At 33.5% G+C, this 15,894-nt stretch overlaps 1 protein-coding gene across 2 annotated transcripts; it reads right to left on the minus strand.

Moving 5' to 3' along the window:
• Positions 1-1,990: 1,990 nt before the first annotated feature.
• On the minus strand, positions 1,991-9,993 carry LOC120080004 (magnesium transporter MRS2-4). 2 transcript variants are annotated; one of them, XM_039034530.2, is made up of 5 exons: positions 9,771-9,993; positions 8,951-9,492; positions 7,950-8,371; positions 3,536-3,817; positions 1,991-2,461 (listed from the first exon to the last, which is right to left on the minus strand). In XM_039034530.2, exons 2-5 carry the CDS (start codon positions 9,294-9,296, stop codon positions 2,183-2,185), a joined length of 1,329 nt encoding a protein of 442 aa, XP_038890458.1. In that variant the 5' UTR covers positions 9,297-9,492; positions 9,771-9,993; the 3' UTR covers positions 1,991-2,182. The 2 variants fall into 2 exon arrangements, with proteins under 2 accessions (XP_038890458.1, XP_038890448.1); XM_039034520.2 differs by having other exon boundaries at positions 8,951-9,533.
• Positions 9,994-15,894: the final 5,901 nt, after the last annotated feature.

Genomic DNA, 15,894 nt, shown 5'->3' on the forward strand with positions numbered 1-15,894 from the left:
TTAATATCTATTTATTTTATTATTATGTTATATTATATTTATTTTAATATTATATTTTATCGGTATCTGTCCTTTAGGGTATAAATTTACATATTTATTAAATTAAAATATGTATTATAGAATATTGGGTCATTTTCAATATAGAAAAATGAATCAAAATATTTACAAATATAGCAAAATTTCACTGTCAATCTGCAATAGACGGCGAACCGCGATAGACTACTATTTGTGTCTATTTGCTAGACATAGATAGTAGTCTATCGCAGCCTATCTTGATCTATCACAAATAGACTGTGATATTTTGTTATTATTTATAACTATTTTCAGCAGTTTTATTATTTAAAATAATTTTCCTATAATAAATTATAAATTTTATGATATTACAAAATAATAGTTATACATATTTTTTAATATTAAAAAATTCAGAAACTAATTAATAATAATATATATCCAATCAAATATTTATTAGATAACTTCAACTAGTTTTATGATTTGTAAATATATTATCAACACGGTTTGAACAACTATTTAAATTGTTTTTTTAAAAAAAAATTGTTTAAATTGGAATCCAAGATATACTAATAAGCACATGTCTAAAAACATAGAATACTGCTATTTTTTTATTTATTATTTTTTTTTTCCAAAGGGTATAATTTCGTTTCTATTGAATCTCTTATTTCTAAATTTTTTTTTTCAGATTGTCTTCGAAACAAGGTATTTTCTTTCCACATCTCAAAATCACTAGACTATGTCATTATCGTGTTTGTCCACGTACTCTTCCTTTAACATGGAGGGAAAAAAACATCAAAATGATCAATAAAATCATTGAATGAATTTAATTTAGCTGTTTCAATTCATTTCACACAATACCACATGAAGTTATTATTACTATTTTTTTTATACTAGTACTAATTAGAAAAATGCGACTAAAGATTCATATCAAATAGTACAACACAAAAGGATGAAAGGAAAGTTTTTTAGAGTTAAAAGAAAGCTAAGTGACTAAAATTTAAGGACAAATATGCAATATGGAAGTGAGTGTCCTTTAAAGATTGTCTCATAAGTCTCCTTCCTTTCATGAAAGTACATTAGATGAAAAAAAATATATTACAATAAAAATTACGGAGACGAGAGACCAAATTTCTGACTTTTTTTAAAAAAAAAAAAAAGAAAAAAAAAAGAGTACATGTCGTCTACCATTGAGTTAAGCTCGCTTTAACAAAAGAAGGAAACTTTTCTTCTTTCCCAAAAGATGGTGGCTTTGAAATATGAGACTAATGTCAACCCTCGTTATGAGAGGTTCTAGTTTTAGGGCTTTCCAAGGCTTTAGTTGTGTTCTCTTTTTAGTTGGAAAGTCTTAAATCACCGATTGACTCAAAAAGTTAAGTCGATGAATCTGAAAAATTTAATATCATATCATTTAACATAAAGTTTTGGATGAATTCTCATGTTTTTTTCCCTTCTTTCAAGTTTTGTGCTATTATCTTTTGTAGTTGAGTAGGTGTTCTTTTGATTCCTTGTTTGATTGTTTTTAGCTCCTTTCAAGTTTTGTGCTATTATCTTTTGTAGTTGAGTAGGTGTTCTTTTGATTCCTTGTTAGATTGTTTTTAGCTGGTGTATTCTTTGATGTCTTATTGTTTTTCTATTTTTCTTTTCCTTCAATACTTCATTGGATAAAATATCATTTTGATCATATAATTTAAAATTTATTTAATTTTAATCTCTGAATTTTCAGTTATCCATTTTAATCTTATACTTTCAATAAATCTTAAATTCAATCCTCACTATTGATTTATTGTTGATTAAACTTTTTGCAATAAATTTTGAAAACAAATTCACACATCGTATTTTCTTACATGAAAATTATTGTTGTTTAACCAATTTCGGTAAAAAATAACTCTGATCGACTAAATTTAGGACTACGAAGTATGGAAACCAAAATGGTATTGTAACCTACACTTCAAATATATTGTACTGCAGAAGTAGAGCATTAAATAGAAACCAAATGGTGTAATATTTCCATATCATTGCAGTTATGTTAATATAACTTTTACATGGGACATTTGTAACTTAAAACCTATCAGAACTTGAAAATATCACCTTCTGGCATTCTGTGATGACAGGTATTTATTTTCTTTATATAAAATAAAGTAAGAACTCAAACATGCTGAATGAGGTGAAATCATGAACCAAGAAGCTTCTTCCATTTTGCATACCCGAAAATAAGCAGGAAAAGTAACAAACATCCTGCTGAAGTACCTCCGACAAAGTACCCGAACACCCCGTCCGTCTCGTACAATGTACAATGGATGTTCATACCAAACAACCCGGCAATTAAGGTTTCAACAGCTATGGCAAATGAAGCAATGGTCAGTGTTAACTGAAACTGAATGAGTTCGTTTCTTTGGTTGTCAAGTTGAATATTGACATAGTCCTCGGTGTCATCGATGTATTCCCTAACCTGCACGTGCAAAAATGAGATTAATTTAAGCCTTAAACTCGACCCTGATCTGCCTGTGGCAGCTTTTGCTCAAACAAGTGCTTTTAGTAAAAACTAATTACAGTCAGTTATTTTTAAAGCTCAAAACGCAATAAAGCAGAATAGTCTTCTGGGTCTTGAGCGCAAGACAAAAAAAACTGCAAGGTCTTCTTTTTTTTAGCACACCATATATAAAAGAAACATAGTTAAAATGAAGGGAAGAAATTTGCATTTAGACTTGAATTTGATTTTTTTAATTTAATAAAGAAGAAAAAATCCTAATTATTAGGGTTTTTAAAAGTAATTAAAAAAATCTAAGGATCAGGGCTTTAAGCTTTGGAGCTTCACATAAGACATGCACCTAAGCAAGACGCTAGACCTATACCAAGGACCTACGCATGCGCCTGAAAGGATTTTTTAAAACACTGGTAAATAGTGTTTTATTGATAAATTACTTTGACACTTAACTTTACAATCTTGAAAGTGTTTCTGAACTGCTTCCCAGTTTCAAACACTAGGGACAGAAGCATTCTATTAATGCTTTCTACAAAGCACTTCAAATACTGTTGACTTTTATTAAAAGCATCTTTATATTCTTCTCAAACATTATAATTTTGGATGAGAATACTTTTGACCCAGCCAAAATCACTCCCAAAATACATATTAATATAACCTAGAAAATGACCAAAAGGCTGGAGGAACTAGTTACTTCCTTGACCTTATGTTTATCTTTAGCCACGAGGCCCACAACTACAAACACTGTAATTTGCATTTAGATTTATGTTCACATCAGCCATTAGCTTATAAGGGAACAAATTAATTATCAAGGCCATCTGAAGCTTCATTCACTCGAATGGGGGCCCTGATCGGGATTTAGATTATGACTAAACTATAAAGATAAAGAATGGGTAGTTAGTGATTTATATTCTGATCACGAGAACCTACCCCACCCCTGTACTCGAACAAAATATAATCAAAGAGAGAAAGAGACTGTTCCTGTGGTTGCCTGATTATGGAATTTAATCAACGATATGATAAAAGAAACTTAGTTCTCACCGATAATATCCTGTTACGAGTCCCATCCAACTGCATAAAGTATGCCTCAAGCAGCATCTCCAGGTCCTCTACGTCATTATCATCCAAAAGATTGCTGGTCACCATACTGCCGCTCCTGGTGGAACTAAGTCGACGAAGATGAGGAACAATAGCAGTTGTGCTGTTGGAAGCCACACCTCCCATCAAAGCATCGAATTGTTGATTCTGCATCCATTTCCTTGTCAAATATAGTTGTGCCATATCTTCATTATCGTCTAATAGATGTTCTATCTCATCCCGCACCTGCCATCATAAAAGCTGAGTCTTTTTTTTCCGTCGGTTTTCTTTTTGGATAAGATTTACTACATTTAGTTAAATCAACGAAATATGCAAAAGAGTGATATTTTGATGATATATGCTAACTGGAATCCCTTTTTTTCCCCTCTAAATCTCATTTGTCTTCTAGGGGATTCCTCATATTACAACTTGTTCAATTTGCTTGATGGATAAAAGTTCCATCTTCTCATAATAAGAAGAATAAATAAGAGGGAGAAAAGCCTAAATGCTGGGATAAAAGAAGTAGAAAATTCTTCCAATAAGCTCATATATCAAAATTATACAACTACAAAAAGAACTGCCCATTTTGCACCCAGAGAAAACCAAAAAAGAAAAAGAAAATAAAGGAAAACCTTAAAAAAACGAGAGTACTTCCTTTTCTAAATTGAAAAAAGTACATAGGTTCCTTCAATTCCAAGCGATTAAAAAACACACACACACAAACACACAAACAAACAAACACAAAAGGGTCTGATAGGACTGGGCATGTTTAGCCTTTTGCTTAAAAGGGCAGTAAGCCACGAGAGAATCGAGGGTTGACTTTATATCTCTGCTTAATGTGTAAACCATCAATCGACCTAAAAACTTGAGCTAATGAATTGCGGTAAATTTAAATATATCGATAGTTTAACATTGTCCTTCACTTGCAGACTTTAGAATTTGTAGAAAGCCCAACAAATAAAAATCAAAATTAATTAAGGAGCAAATAATATTAAAAACTTCAAACAAAATACCTCATACTCTAATTCCATATTAAATCACCAATCAATCCAAATATTGAAGCTAAAGGGTTACGATAATTGTAATTGTATCACTACTTTGGTTTTAACCTAACGGACTAAGGCCACCTGAAAATGTAATCTCCACACTCCTGGTCAGAGTTACCAAGCGTGGACCAGCACCAGCTTGAGGGTACAGCGACAACAGGGTTTTTACTTCAAAGTTTATTTTCAGTGTAGATACTTCATGATAGCTTCCCAACTAAAAACTTAATGTCTTTCCCATCTGCATATGACAAAATCCAATAATGCAAAGCAGAAAAACCAAAATGTACGCATGACAATATAACATCCACCAAAAGATTTCACAAAGTAGATGACCCACCAAAGAAAAGGAGTGGGCGTGTGGGTTATACGAAGACCTTTTTTTCTTGGGATAAAAAATTGTGCTTGTATTGAGGACAAATGAATACAAATGAAAGAATACAAAAGAAAAAAAAAACATCCCCTCACTTGTAGGATTAGAAATTTGTAGAAGATCCAACAAGTAAAAATTAATACTAATTGGAAAGAACATGACGTTAAAAAGGTTTGACCTTCTGCTATGATACCTTGTGAAATCACTATTTAACCTAAATGGGTTACCGTAAACTTAACCTTTTGTTAAATTACAAGTTTAGTCCCTAAACTTACAATTTTGTATATATTTGGTCCAAATGTGTCCGCTAGGTCTCCATACTTCAAATTTTGTGTTCAATAGGCTCTCAAATTTTCAGAAGTGTGTAATAAGTCATCAAACATTCAATTTTGTGCCCAATAGGTCCCTAGATTTTCAATTTTGTGTCTAGCAAGTCCTATTCAACATTTTTCTAAAATTCAGACCTAGTGACACAAAATTAAAAGTTTATGGTTACATTACATATAAACTTTATCAGCTAATTAAAAAAATTGAATGTGTTCCATAGATTCGGAATTCTCCCAAGTAGAGTCAATGTAGTATAAAGATACAAAATCAGGTTCTCTCCCTCCCAAGCAAACCCTTGCCTCGACACTAACTCCAATGTAACGTAACACAACAGAATCACAAGTAAAGAACCACAAGGCCCTAGCCCCATGTTACTTATATTGCCAGAACAAACCCAAACCTGCTCCCTTTTCAATCCATCTGGCCCCACTAGCTATCTTTCACCTACCACAAGTAATGTGAACAGGTAGCAGCTTCAAAATCCTATCATCTTCAACCTACTGCTCCTCTCACTGGATTAGCTCTTCAAGTCTCCGTTTCCCTGAATCTGCTATCAAATATGCTCCCCAAACTGCCAGAGGATGCAACTGCAGTTCTTAACCCCAGCGTAAGTTGAGAGGATAATGACAGACTTTAGAATTGTTCCTTTGGTAGGGCGTAATTGGGAGACATGGAATCCCGGATCAAAAATTGTTGAATGGGTACTCAATAGGTTGTATGCTATCTACCCACCCTCTACATTACTTAATAAAAGCCATTATATCATGAATCAAAATTCTCGTTCCTCTTAGTGGCCAAGGTCCTTTGTCAATATAGTTGCAACTCAATAAACAATTTGTCCCATTTATTTGTTTAAATGTATATATACACAGTGAAGCCAAGATTGTCGTGAATGTGTGCTAAGTGAATGGAAATAAGGACGTGAGCATCCTTTGTGAGGCGATCCACCAACATCACTAACGCTTACACAACCTTCATCCCCTTTCACTTTAGTAATTCCTCAATAATTATCAAAAAGTTTGTCCCATAACATTACGAGAATGGAGAAAGGTTATAACAGCCTAGTAGGTGACATCCACTCGTCTTTTACTGAGAAATGGAGGGCGGTCCACTTTCCTTGATAGTCTACTTAAGTTGTACTCCAAAGAGGTGGTCCACATGATTACATCCACCTACTTGTTAATGTTTAAAACATGGTATTCCCGAATAATACAAAAATAGAAGGCAAGTTTGCCTCTAATGAATAACATAAAAGATCGTGTATTGCCTTATTTACCTTATCAATCTAGCCTGGCCAATATTGGATCTCAAGGTCATACCTCAAAAGTTTGGTTAGCCAAAATGTTCCATACACACAAGTCTCTAATATTAGAGAGAAACTTCAAACTTTTCTAATCAATTCAGGTGAAAAATCCCTTACAGCCCTATCCAACTGATAAAAGCGTGGTCTACAACCACTATGGTCATTTTCTCTTTCTCATAAATGAATTTTTGTCAAAATTAATTTTAGAAAGCAATAGGGCTTCGATCTTGCATTAATACTCCCAGTACCCAACACCCTGAAGTGTCTGTGCACGCTACAAGCTCTTTATTGAAATCAAGGTGAGCGAACATCAATGCTAAAGTCATGGCAATCTCTATATATCTTTCACAGGCTGCCTCAACATGCATATTCCATCCAAACTGGCCCTTTGGCTGTTCAGTCAGGCCACACTTTACAGCTGACACAAATTTTAGGTAGTTCAGTTCAAGAAACCCTCACTCTCAGATATTCTTAGAGACAGACCAGGACCACATGTCTTGAATCTTGCGAGGGTCTGCTTCTCCATAGTCAAGACACTGCATGTCCTAGAACAATTTTTATCCATTAATACATAGCCAGTGTTGTTGCAGGACCTCCAATCCAACACATTTATGTCGAGATGGTTTAGGGCATCGCTTGGATCTCATAGTGTGTAAGACAATCCTGGGAACTTCCTCAAGACAATCTTGTGTACATCCTAAGGGAATAACCAAATTGGATGATGGATGATAACCCAACTTGTGATCCAGCTTACTAAGCACTGTTGCCCCAAAGCTCGTCTAATAGCTCATTAATCACTAGAATTGGAAATTTATCCGAGGATTTAAAGCTCTATGTTCTACACGTAGGTATCAGAATTTTACACAATGAGGTTCCTTTAATTTCACCAGACATTGAAATGCTAATATGCATGGGATTTAGGAATGCTACCAATTGCACCTATGAGTTTTGAAGATATAAAGTATCAACGTATGATCCTAAGTAGCATATTTTACAACTTGCATATAAATTGGCAAGCACAAGTCCTCAAACATTTGTACATATAAACATTTCACCAGGTGTAAATGCATCTACATTTAGGATCATGATCAAGAACTTTAGAGGGGAAAAAAACATTTTTCAATATGCTACTGTAAATTAACGATCAGTCATCACAATTCTTAACATGGCTAGATAACATTTCTGCCCCCCACCCCCACACACAGTGCAAAGAAAACATCTCAAGCTGAATATATCTATTAATTAAAAAGGAGGAAAATATCACAATGGAAAACAAAAACATCTAACATTTTAAGGAGTTTGTAAACTAGAAAGAATAGGAATTGAGCACACCTTCTGAACACGTGCAAGAATCCTGGTAAGATTACTTTTCAAACTCCTCACACGTTCTAGATTCTTGGTGCTAACATTCCTAGCCAGTTCATCCAAAACCGGATAAGCATCTCTCTCAAGGTCTGCCACGCTGGAATCTAAGTACATGCACACAACCTCCAAAGCATTTTCCAGAACCTGAAACTCAAAGGGGAGCTCATACTGCTCACCTTCAGCAGCTTCTGAAACTGGCAACCATTTTTCTCCTCTCGAAACATTCCCATCATTTTCTAGTTGAGATGAAACCGTCTTAGAGAGTAGCTTCCTTAGCTGATCTACAAATGGAATAACCTCTTGTCGAAGAGGGTCAAGTAATAGGACTTCTTCAGCAGTAACTATAGCTTTTATGAACTCTAAATTAACAACCATGGCCTTTTCCCTGGCTGCAAGAATACCAAAGAGAACTCAGTAGAGAATTCTAGACTTCACCTGACGATGAACACATGAATTGTCAAATCAAAACTGACTTCGTGGTTCCCAAATTTAGACTCGGAAAAAAAAAAGCCAAAAGGAGGTGGAAAACAAGAGCGATCAAATCAAGAAAATATGTGCACGCATGATAAAGAAACAAATTAGAAAATTATTCGTCGTTGATGGTTTTAAACAATGAATGAAGAACATGAACAGACTACTTAAAGATGGAATGCCAAAACAATGACACACGACCTTACCTCTTCAAATTCTAGCTTTTCTCCCCAGGTTTCTCTCTCAATTGAAGAAGACAAAACCAACTAAAAATTCTTCACTTTCGTTTTTCATAGAAAAAAACGAGCTACTTAGCATCCTACAACTCTCCCTCTCTATAATTTCCAGAATCGGTTACAAGAGACAAAGGTAGGCAACAAAAAGCACTTCTAAAAAGTAAATATATATCATACACTTGTAACATGAAGTTTCTTGTTCAAAAAAAAAAAAGTAAATATATAGTTCAAAACTTGTTGCAGCGTAAAATCAAAATTTACCGAGTATGTTAGAGGAGTGTGAGAAAACAGGACCAAGAATCCTCAAATCCCTAGCCGGAATTGCAGCACGTCGGATTATAGCGTTCTTGTCCCACTCTGAAAGCTCCGATTGCCCCCACCTGTCAAGACGCATCCACAGCCTAGCACCTCCAGCCTTCTTCTTCACTTTTCCCACAGCCCCACCACCCCCACCACCAACCAAGCCATTCCCATTATTGTTAATGGGAGGAGAATTGGTGCTAATCTGCGGAGGTGGCTGTGGCGACGAGGACGGTGACGACTGGACCGCCTTCTTAGGGCGGCGACGACTACTACTCCGGCGAAAAGAAAATGGTCCTTTGCCCATTTTCTCTCGCTCACCACCCTTTCCTTTTGTCTTTGCTAAACACCCTTAGAATTCCAAGTTTCTCTGATTCCACTTGTTCGAACTTTGAGGAAACGATCGCCAAATTTGTCAACTCTGTGACCTTAAAAGTCTTATTGCCGCGATGACCTCCACCGCTTCCACCAATTGGCAAATTCCATCTCTCTGTCAGTTCCTTCTATTTTCAAAATACGTTTTCCACTACATTAAATCATCAACCTGTACTTCATAATTTTTTTGCAAAGAATGAGAACGCCATTGAATACGAATAAGACGGAGAAAGTCCATCAAACAAATATTGAAATCTGACGTAGACCAACATACGATGATTGAAACCAACGACCAGTTTCAGAGACGATTGAAAATCAGAAAACAACTCATAGCAAATTTCATAGAACACAAAAGGAACGTAGTAATTGATCAGTACAATATGAAAAGAAAAGGAAATAGGCAAACCTTAACAGGAGAATGAAAAACGCACAGAGAGCGAGTGAGAGAAACCTTGGGGGCGATCGAAAATTTAAAGAATCAAATTTTTGAAGCAGCGTAAATCGAATTGAGAATACGATCAAAACGAAAAACTTTTCGTTAGTTTCAGCCCAATCGCTCCAGACGAGTGGCTCCTCTCTCTTCCCCACTGAAATTCTTGTGAAGATGATTAGACTGAAAATTAAATTGCAAATTACAAATAACGATTTTATTTATAATTAGGGGTCTTTTCAAATCTAATAAAAATGCCCAAATTATTATAAATTGAAAAAGAAACCAAAATAGATGGAACAATGCCCAGCCCAACACGTGAAATACCGAAAATATCCCAACCCACATAAAAAATCGTGATCTGCCCAACGATTAATCGGATTATTCAAAACCCATGCTCACGCCCGATACCCATGTCTTCCACGTCTTCTTCTTCCAACAGTAACAAATCCTTAAATACTACACAATAACCAATAACCATCTAACTTTCTATCTCGTTAGCTTTTCCTTCTTTCGCTGCTTCATTATCTTCTTCCGCCGTTGTTACTTCATTTTTTGTCTCTCCTTCTTCTTCTTCTTTTGTCCTGCTACTTCATCTTCTTCTCCCGTTGCTGCTTTTGATTCTTCAAGGCTACAGTCTATCATCAAATCCTTCAAGATTATAATCATTCTCTTTTCTTTCATTTCATTTATTCTTCTATTTAATCATACTCATTAAACATTATTGAACCTAATTTTTTATAACTAGATGATAAGCAAAAAAAATGATCAAAGTTGAATCATCAACCAATAAAGGAAGCAAAGGAAAAGGAAAGAAAATAATGAAAGCTAAATCATCAATAAGCATAGCACAAACAAATCTGAAGAGGAGAAGAAGGTAAAACTAAAGTAGTTGATAACTTCAAATTCTCTATGTATCAATAGAACTTTAACATCAAGACATACTTGTTGTGCATCATGCTTATTTAATAATGCTTATTTAGTAATGTACTTGTATGTAAACTATCTATCTTAGGAACTTCAGCAAAAGCTTTAACTTCAATCCATCTATTAATGATATAGACAGTGATAGAGTTCTATATTTGTCTATCTGATATAGACAATGATAGAGTTCTATCTCTGTCTATCTCAAATAGACAGTGATATACTTCAATGATAAACACTAATATCCATTTCTATAGTTCTTATATGGTTTGCACTCTATATTTATTTAGTTGAGTAGATTTATTATATGATAACTTTGAATTGAGATAAATAGCACTATCTCTGTCTATTTAAGATAGACAGTGATAGAGTTCAATGGTAAACACTAATATATGTTTCTATAATTTCTATATCATTAGCACTCTATATTTGTTTAGTTGAGTGGATTTATTATCAATAACTTTGAATTGAGATAGATAGCATTATCTCTGTTTGTCAAAGATAGATAGTGATAAAGTTTTATCTCATAGATATTGTTAAATATTATTGATAGTTATCTTAATAATTATTGGTATTATTCAAATTTTACTTTCTAACATATTATTAAATATATTTTTTCAACAGGTGGAACATGAATTGATCATAGAAAATGAGAACAAAAACTTAAGCATTACAGTCTACTTTAGTGTAAAGGTCTTAAATTTGATTAGAACAAAGTTAGATGAAACAATTTTTTCAATAGTTTAAATGGCTCATTTGGATACTTTCTTAACATTAAAATAGCCAAAATACCTAACCAATTCTTCAACTACTTAGTAAGAAGACAATGCTATACAAAGAAACTAAATGTTCTTGCATTTAACTTAATTATCCACAAATTCCACAAACTTGAATTTTGTTTAGTAACTGGATTGAAATGCCACAAATTCCTTCAATTAGATTTAAGACAAAGAAAAGTGTTTGAACTTAGGAATATTTTTTTTCTTCATGACAATCATATAACTAGGAGAGATATAGAGAGAACTTTCAAAGAACTACGCAATGAAGAGGAAAGATCATTGAAAGTTAAATTAGTCAATCTCTACATCCTAGAAGCTCTTTTAATCCCCAAGCAACATGATAACCATGTCAATTTCAAATATCTAGACATTTTGGATGATGAATAAGTCTTCAAACATTATCCTTGGGGAAATTTGTCTTACAACCTAACCTATCAGTTCTTTAAGAGAGCATCATATACTGAGAAGGATGTTGTCTACCTTCAAAGATTCCTATTAGCATTGGTTTATTGGGCTTTTGAAACAATCCCAAAACTTTCCAATTAGAAGTTGGATTTGGAAGGAAACTTGGAATCAAAGGTCCAAGAATCATCACATGAGAATGCTTGAAGTCAGATGAATGGATGACTATAAATGAGAACATTTTCGAAACAGAAGATGTAAATAATTTCTTAATTGAGGACATTTTCATTGTCTATAACTTTAAAGATAGACAGTGATAGACTATTATCACTGTCTTAACTAATAGTGCTAGTTTTTTTCTCATATAATTTAACGTTTGTTCAGTTGTAGTTTTGTATGACACCACTGCATCCAATAGAAGAAGAATCTCAATCAACTTTCAAATATTTCATAGAAGTTGAGGCAAAGGAGGAGAAAGAGCGGGAAAAAGAGAAGGAGAAAGATAGGCAAATGAACAAAGAAAAGAATGAACAAATTCAAGAAGAATGAGCAAATAGAAGTAATGAAAGAAATTAGTGAATTAAATAAAGGCCAACAAAAAATATTAGACCAAAATCTTTTGAAACAAGATCAAGAAGGAATCAAAACAATCTTGAGATCAATTATAGAAAGTCTGAATTGTAGACTTTCATTAGAAAATCTTCCACAACAATAAGAGCACGAAGAAGACGTAGAAAAAAATAAACCACCTTCTCTTAACCTTCGTATTTTAGAAGAAAACCATGATTTTGATACAATCGTTGACTATGCAACAACATATTTATTTGGGGTAAGTATTTGGTTTGTCATATACTCTTTTTTTTTTTTCATATTTATTTACTAAAATTGCTTTTCCTTGTAGATCCAAGTTGAAAATAAGAGTCAAAGGGAAATGGAGGTTTGTATGTATGATAGACAGTGATAGTTCTCTACCACTGTCTATCTTAATATCATATTTTTTAAGTTTCTTACTTTCTTAGATAGAAAACAATAACAAACTGTTTTATTGTAGGAAACTGAGATGCAAACACAACAACTAAAAACAAAAGATTATTTGGATCTGATTCCAACTACAGATTTGGAAATACCCAAAACACAATTGTTGCCGAGGTTTGATTCTTTTCTTAATCTACTTTTTGTTCAAACACAAAAGATAGATAGTGATAGTCATTTATCATTTTGTAACTCAGATAGACAGTGATAGACTACTATTAGTGTAAATCTCACATAGACTCTAATAGAGGTCTATCATTGTCTATCTAAGATAGACAATGATAGTCCACTATCACTCTCTATCTAATATAGACAGTGATTCTTACTTTCTATCATATGCTTGTAGGTAGATGAAGTTGAAGAAGACAATGAAACTTAAACATAAACATAAAAGGAAGAAGATGAGGTTGAAGAAGAAGCTAAAACAGATAAAGAAGAACAAGAAACTGAAGTAGAAGAAGTTGAAACAGAAGAAAATCAAAAAAGAGAAAAAAGATCTAAACATAGAAATGAGAAAAAGGTAAATATCGTTGTTTATATACATGATGATAGACAATGATAATAGTCTATCATTGTAGTCTATCATTGTTTATCATTCAGTGTTCTTCTTATAAACTCCAATATCTTCTTGTAGAAATCAATGAAGAAGAAAAAATTGAGAAAGAGAAAGAATATGAAGAGCAAGTAGAAGAAGAACAAATTGAGAAAGAGAAAGAAGATGAAAAGCAAGTAGAAGAAGAGCAAGAGAAAGTAGATGAAGAGCAACTAGAAGAATACCAAGAGAAAGTAAATGCAGATCAAGTAGAATAGGAGTAAAATGTGAAGGAACAAGTTCAATAAGAGCACAATGAAGAGGAAGATACTAATACGGAAGAGAGTGCAGAGATTCTCTTTCAGAAGAAGAAATCAAAGAGAAACCATAAATGGAATAAAATTGTTGATGAGGAAGATGAAATAGAACAAGAAACTGATAGTGAAGATGATACAAATAAAGATATTCTAATAAAAAAAAAAGATAAAGTAGAAAGGAAAGCAGCAAGAGCGGGGCAAGTATAAAAGGTTTAGACTAAAGATGCTAGAAGACACACACTTTCAAAAGGAGAGACCAAAGAGACAGCGAAAACCAACCAAAAAAACATATGCAAAAAATATCTCCCCAAAGAAAAAACCTAAAAGGAAGAAACTTGAGAAGAAGAACGAAGTACAACCTCGAACTTCAACTCAAGAATATGCAAAATTGATGACAGACACTACTCCAAGCTTTAGCTTAAACATTTCTCAAACTTAATCTCAACCTAAATCCCAATCTCAATCTCAATTTCAATCTTGATTGTAGAAATACTTTATACAATTTATAAAGCTTCAAATTGATTGTTTTTGTTGTACTTAGATACACTCAGATAACACAAGTATGTATTGATGTTAAAGTTTTCAATAGTTGCTAAAGTTCCTAAGATAGATAGTGATAGTAGAATAAGACAATGAACAAAACATGTTAATTTTATAAATTTTAGAAGTAGTTGATTGTCAACAAGTAGAAAGAAACTTACAAACTGTATAATGCTGGATCTATTATTGATAACTTTGAATTAAGATAGACAGAGATAGAGCACTATCAGTGGTAAAGTTCTATGATAAATAATAATATCAGTATTTTTGTTGTTTGTAGATAGTGTTATGTTCTGTCATTGTCTTGTTATACTATTACTATCTATCTTAGGAACTTTAGCAACTATAGAAACCTTTAACATAAGTATGTTGATGGAGTTAATTATTAACAAGAGGAAGCAATTTAGATCTTAAGTACTCTAATTAGGTTAATTTCATAGAAATAAGCATGTAATTTAATACAAAATAAAGGGATTAAAAGAATACAACTTTTGTAGCCTAAATTCCTTCTTGGTTTTTGATCAATTCTTCTCACGAACGGTTCATAAACCACCATGAGAGTCTTCCCGACTATTCTCCGACCTTAGAACGAGATGGTGGGATCCGGTGATGACCAATTTGGAGAGAAATTAAACAAGGGTTTGAGAGAGAATTAAGGTTAGGTTTTTTTTTCCTAAAACCTCATGAATTTCTAATTCTACCAAGAGAACTAAAATTAACATAACTCTTCTATTTATAGGCAAAAACATGAAAATCATGCAATTTTGAGTTAATAAAAAATTGGCGCTCAAAATTCCATTAACTCTTTAGTGGGAATTAGTGGGATTAGTATCTTCAAGTGGAACCAACACCTAGCAATAACAAATATTAGATTTTTCCACTGTTCGCACGAGAATTCAAGAGAAATTTATTTCGTGGAACTTGGACTTTGTATTTGTATTAATTTAGTGGAAAGTGAGTACAATCTCTAATACATAATATTTTGATGCTTTCAAAATAAACTATAGTCTTTAAGCTGGTTGATCTTCTTGAATGATCGGCCTTCGGACTTGTTAATCTTCTTGGATGATCGGCCTTTAGGCTTGTTGATCTTCGTGGATGATCGGCCTTCGGGCTTGTTGATCTTCTTGGACGATTAGTCTTTGGGCTTGTTGATCTTCTTGGATGATCGACCTTTGGGCTTGATGATCTTCTTGGACGATCGACCTTTGGGCTTGTTCATCTTCTTAGTTGATCAGCCTTTGGACTTGATGATCTTCTTGGATGATTAGTGCTCGCATGAGGCTTCCAAAGAAACTTGTTTCGTGGAGTTGAACTTGAGTTGGTGTTGATGTTGATGTTGATTTGATGCGATGTGTTCGATCTCTAGTACTTGATCCTCTAATTCTCTCTCGGTTGAATGCGTATGCTTGATGTATAGAAGTAGAGCGTGTGAATATTCTTGAGTGTGGAGTCTTGGAAGAATGCTTATATCTTCAAAGGACTTCATTCATCAAGCATGGTCAAAATGCTTGTATCTTTAAGGTGACTTCAGTGTTTAGAATGTTTGTATCTTCAAAGGACTTCAGTTTTTA

Source organism: Benincasa hispida, unplaced genomic scaffold (assembly GCF_027475165.1).
Source record: "Benincasa hispida cultivar pf3 unplaced genomic scaffold, pf3_genome.v1.1 HicScf1853, whole genome shotgun sequence".
In the NCBI taxonomy this organism is placed as follows: domain Eukaryota; kingdom Viridiplantae; phylum Streptophyta; class Magnoliopsida; order Cucurbitales; family Cucurbitaceae; genus Benincasa; species Benincasa hispida.

Excerpts from the sequence above, each read along its gene's own strand:
- LOC120080004 (XM_039034530.2), bottom strand. The coding sequence starts at position 9,296 with ATGGGCAAAGGACCATTTTCTTTTCGCCGGAGTAGTAGTCGTCGCCGC. Across the intron at positions 8,372-8,950 it reads ACACTCCTCTAACATACTCG|CCAGGGAAAAGGCCATGGTT; the intron begins GTAAATTTTGAT and ends GTATTCTTGCAG. Across the intron at positions 2,462-3,535 it reads CTCGTAACAGGATATTATCG|GTTAGGGAATACATCGATGA; the intron begins GTGAGAACTAAG and ends TTGCACGTGCAG.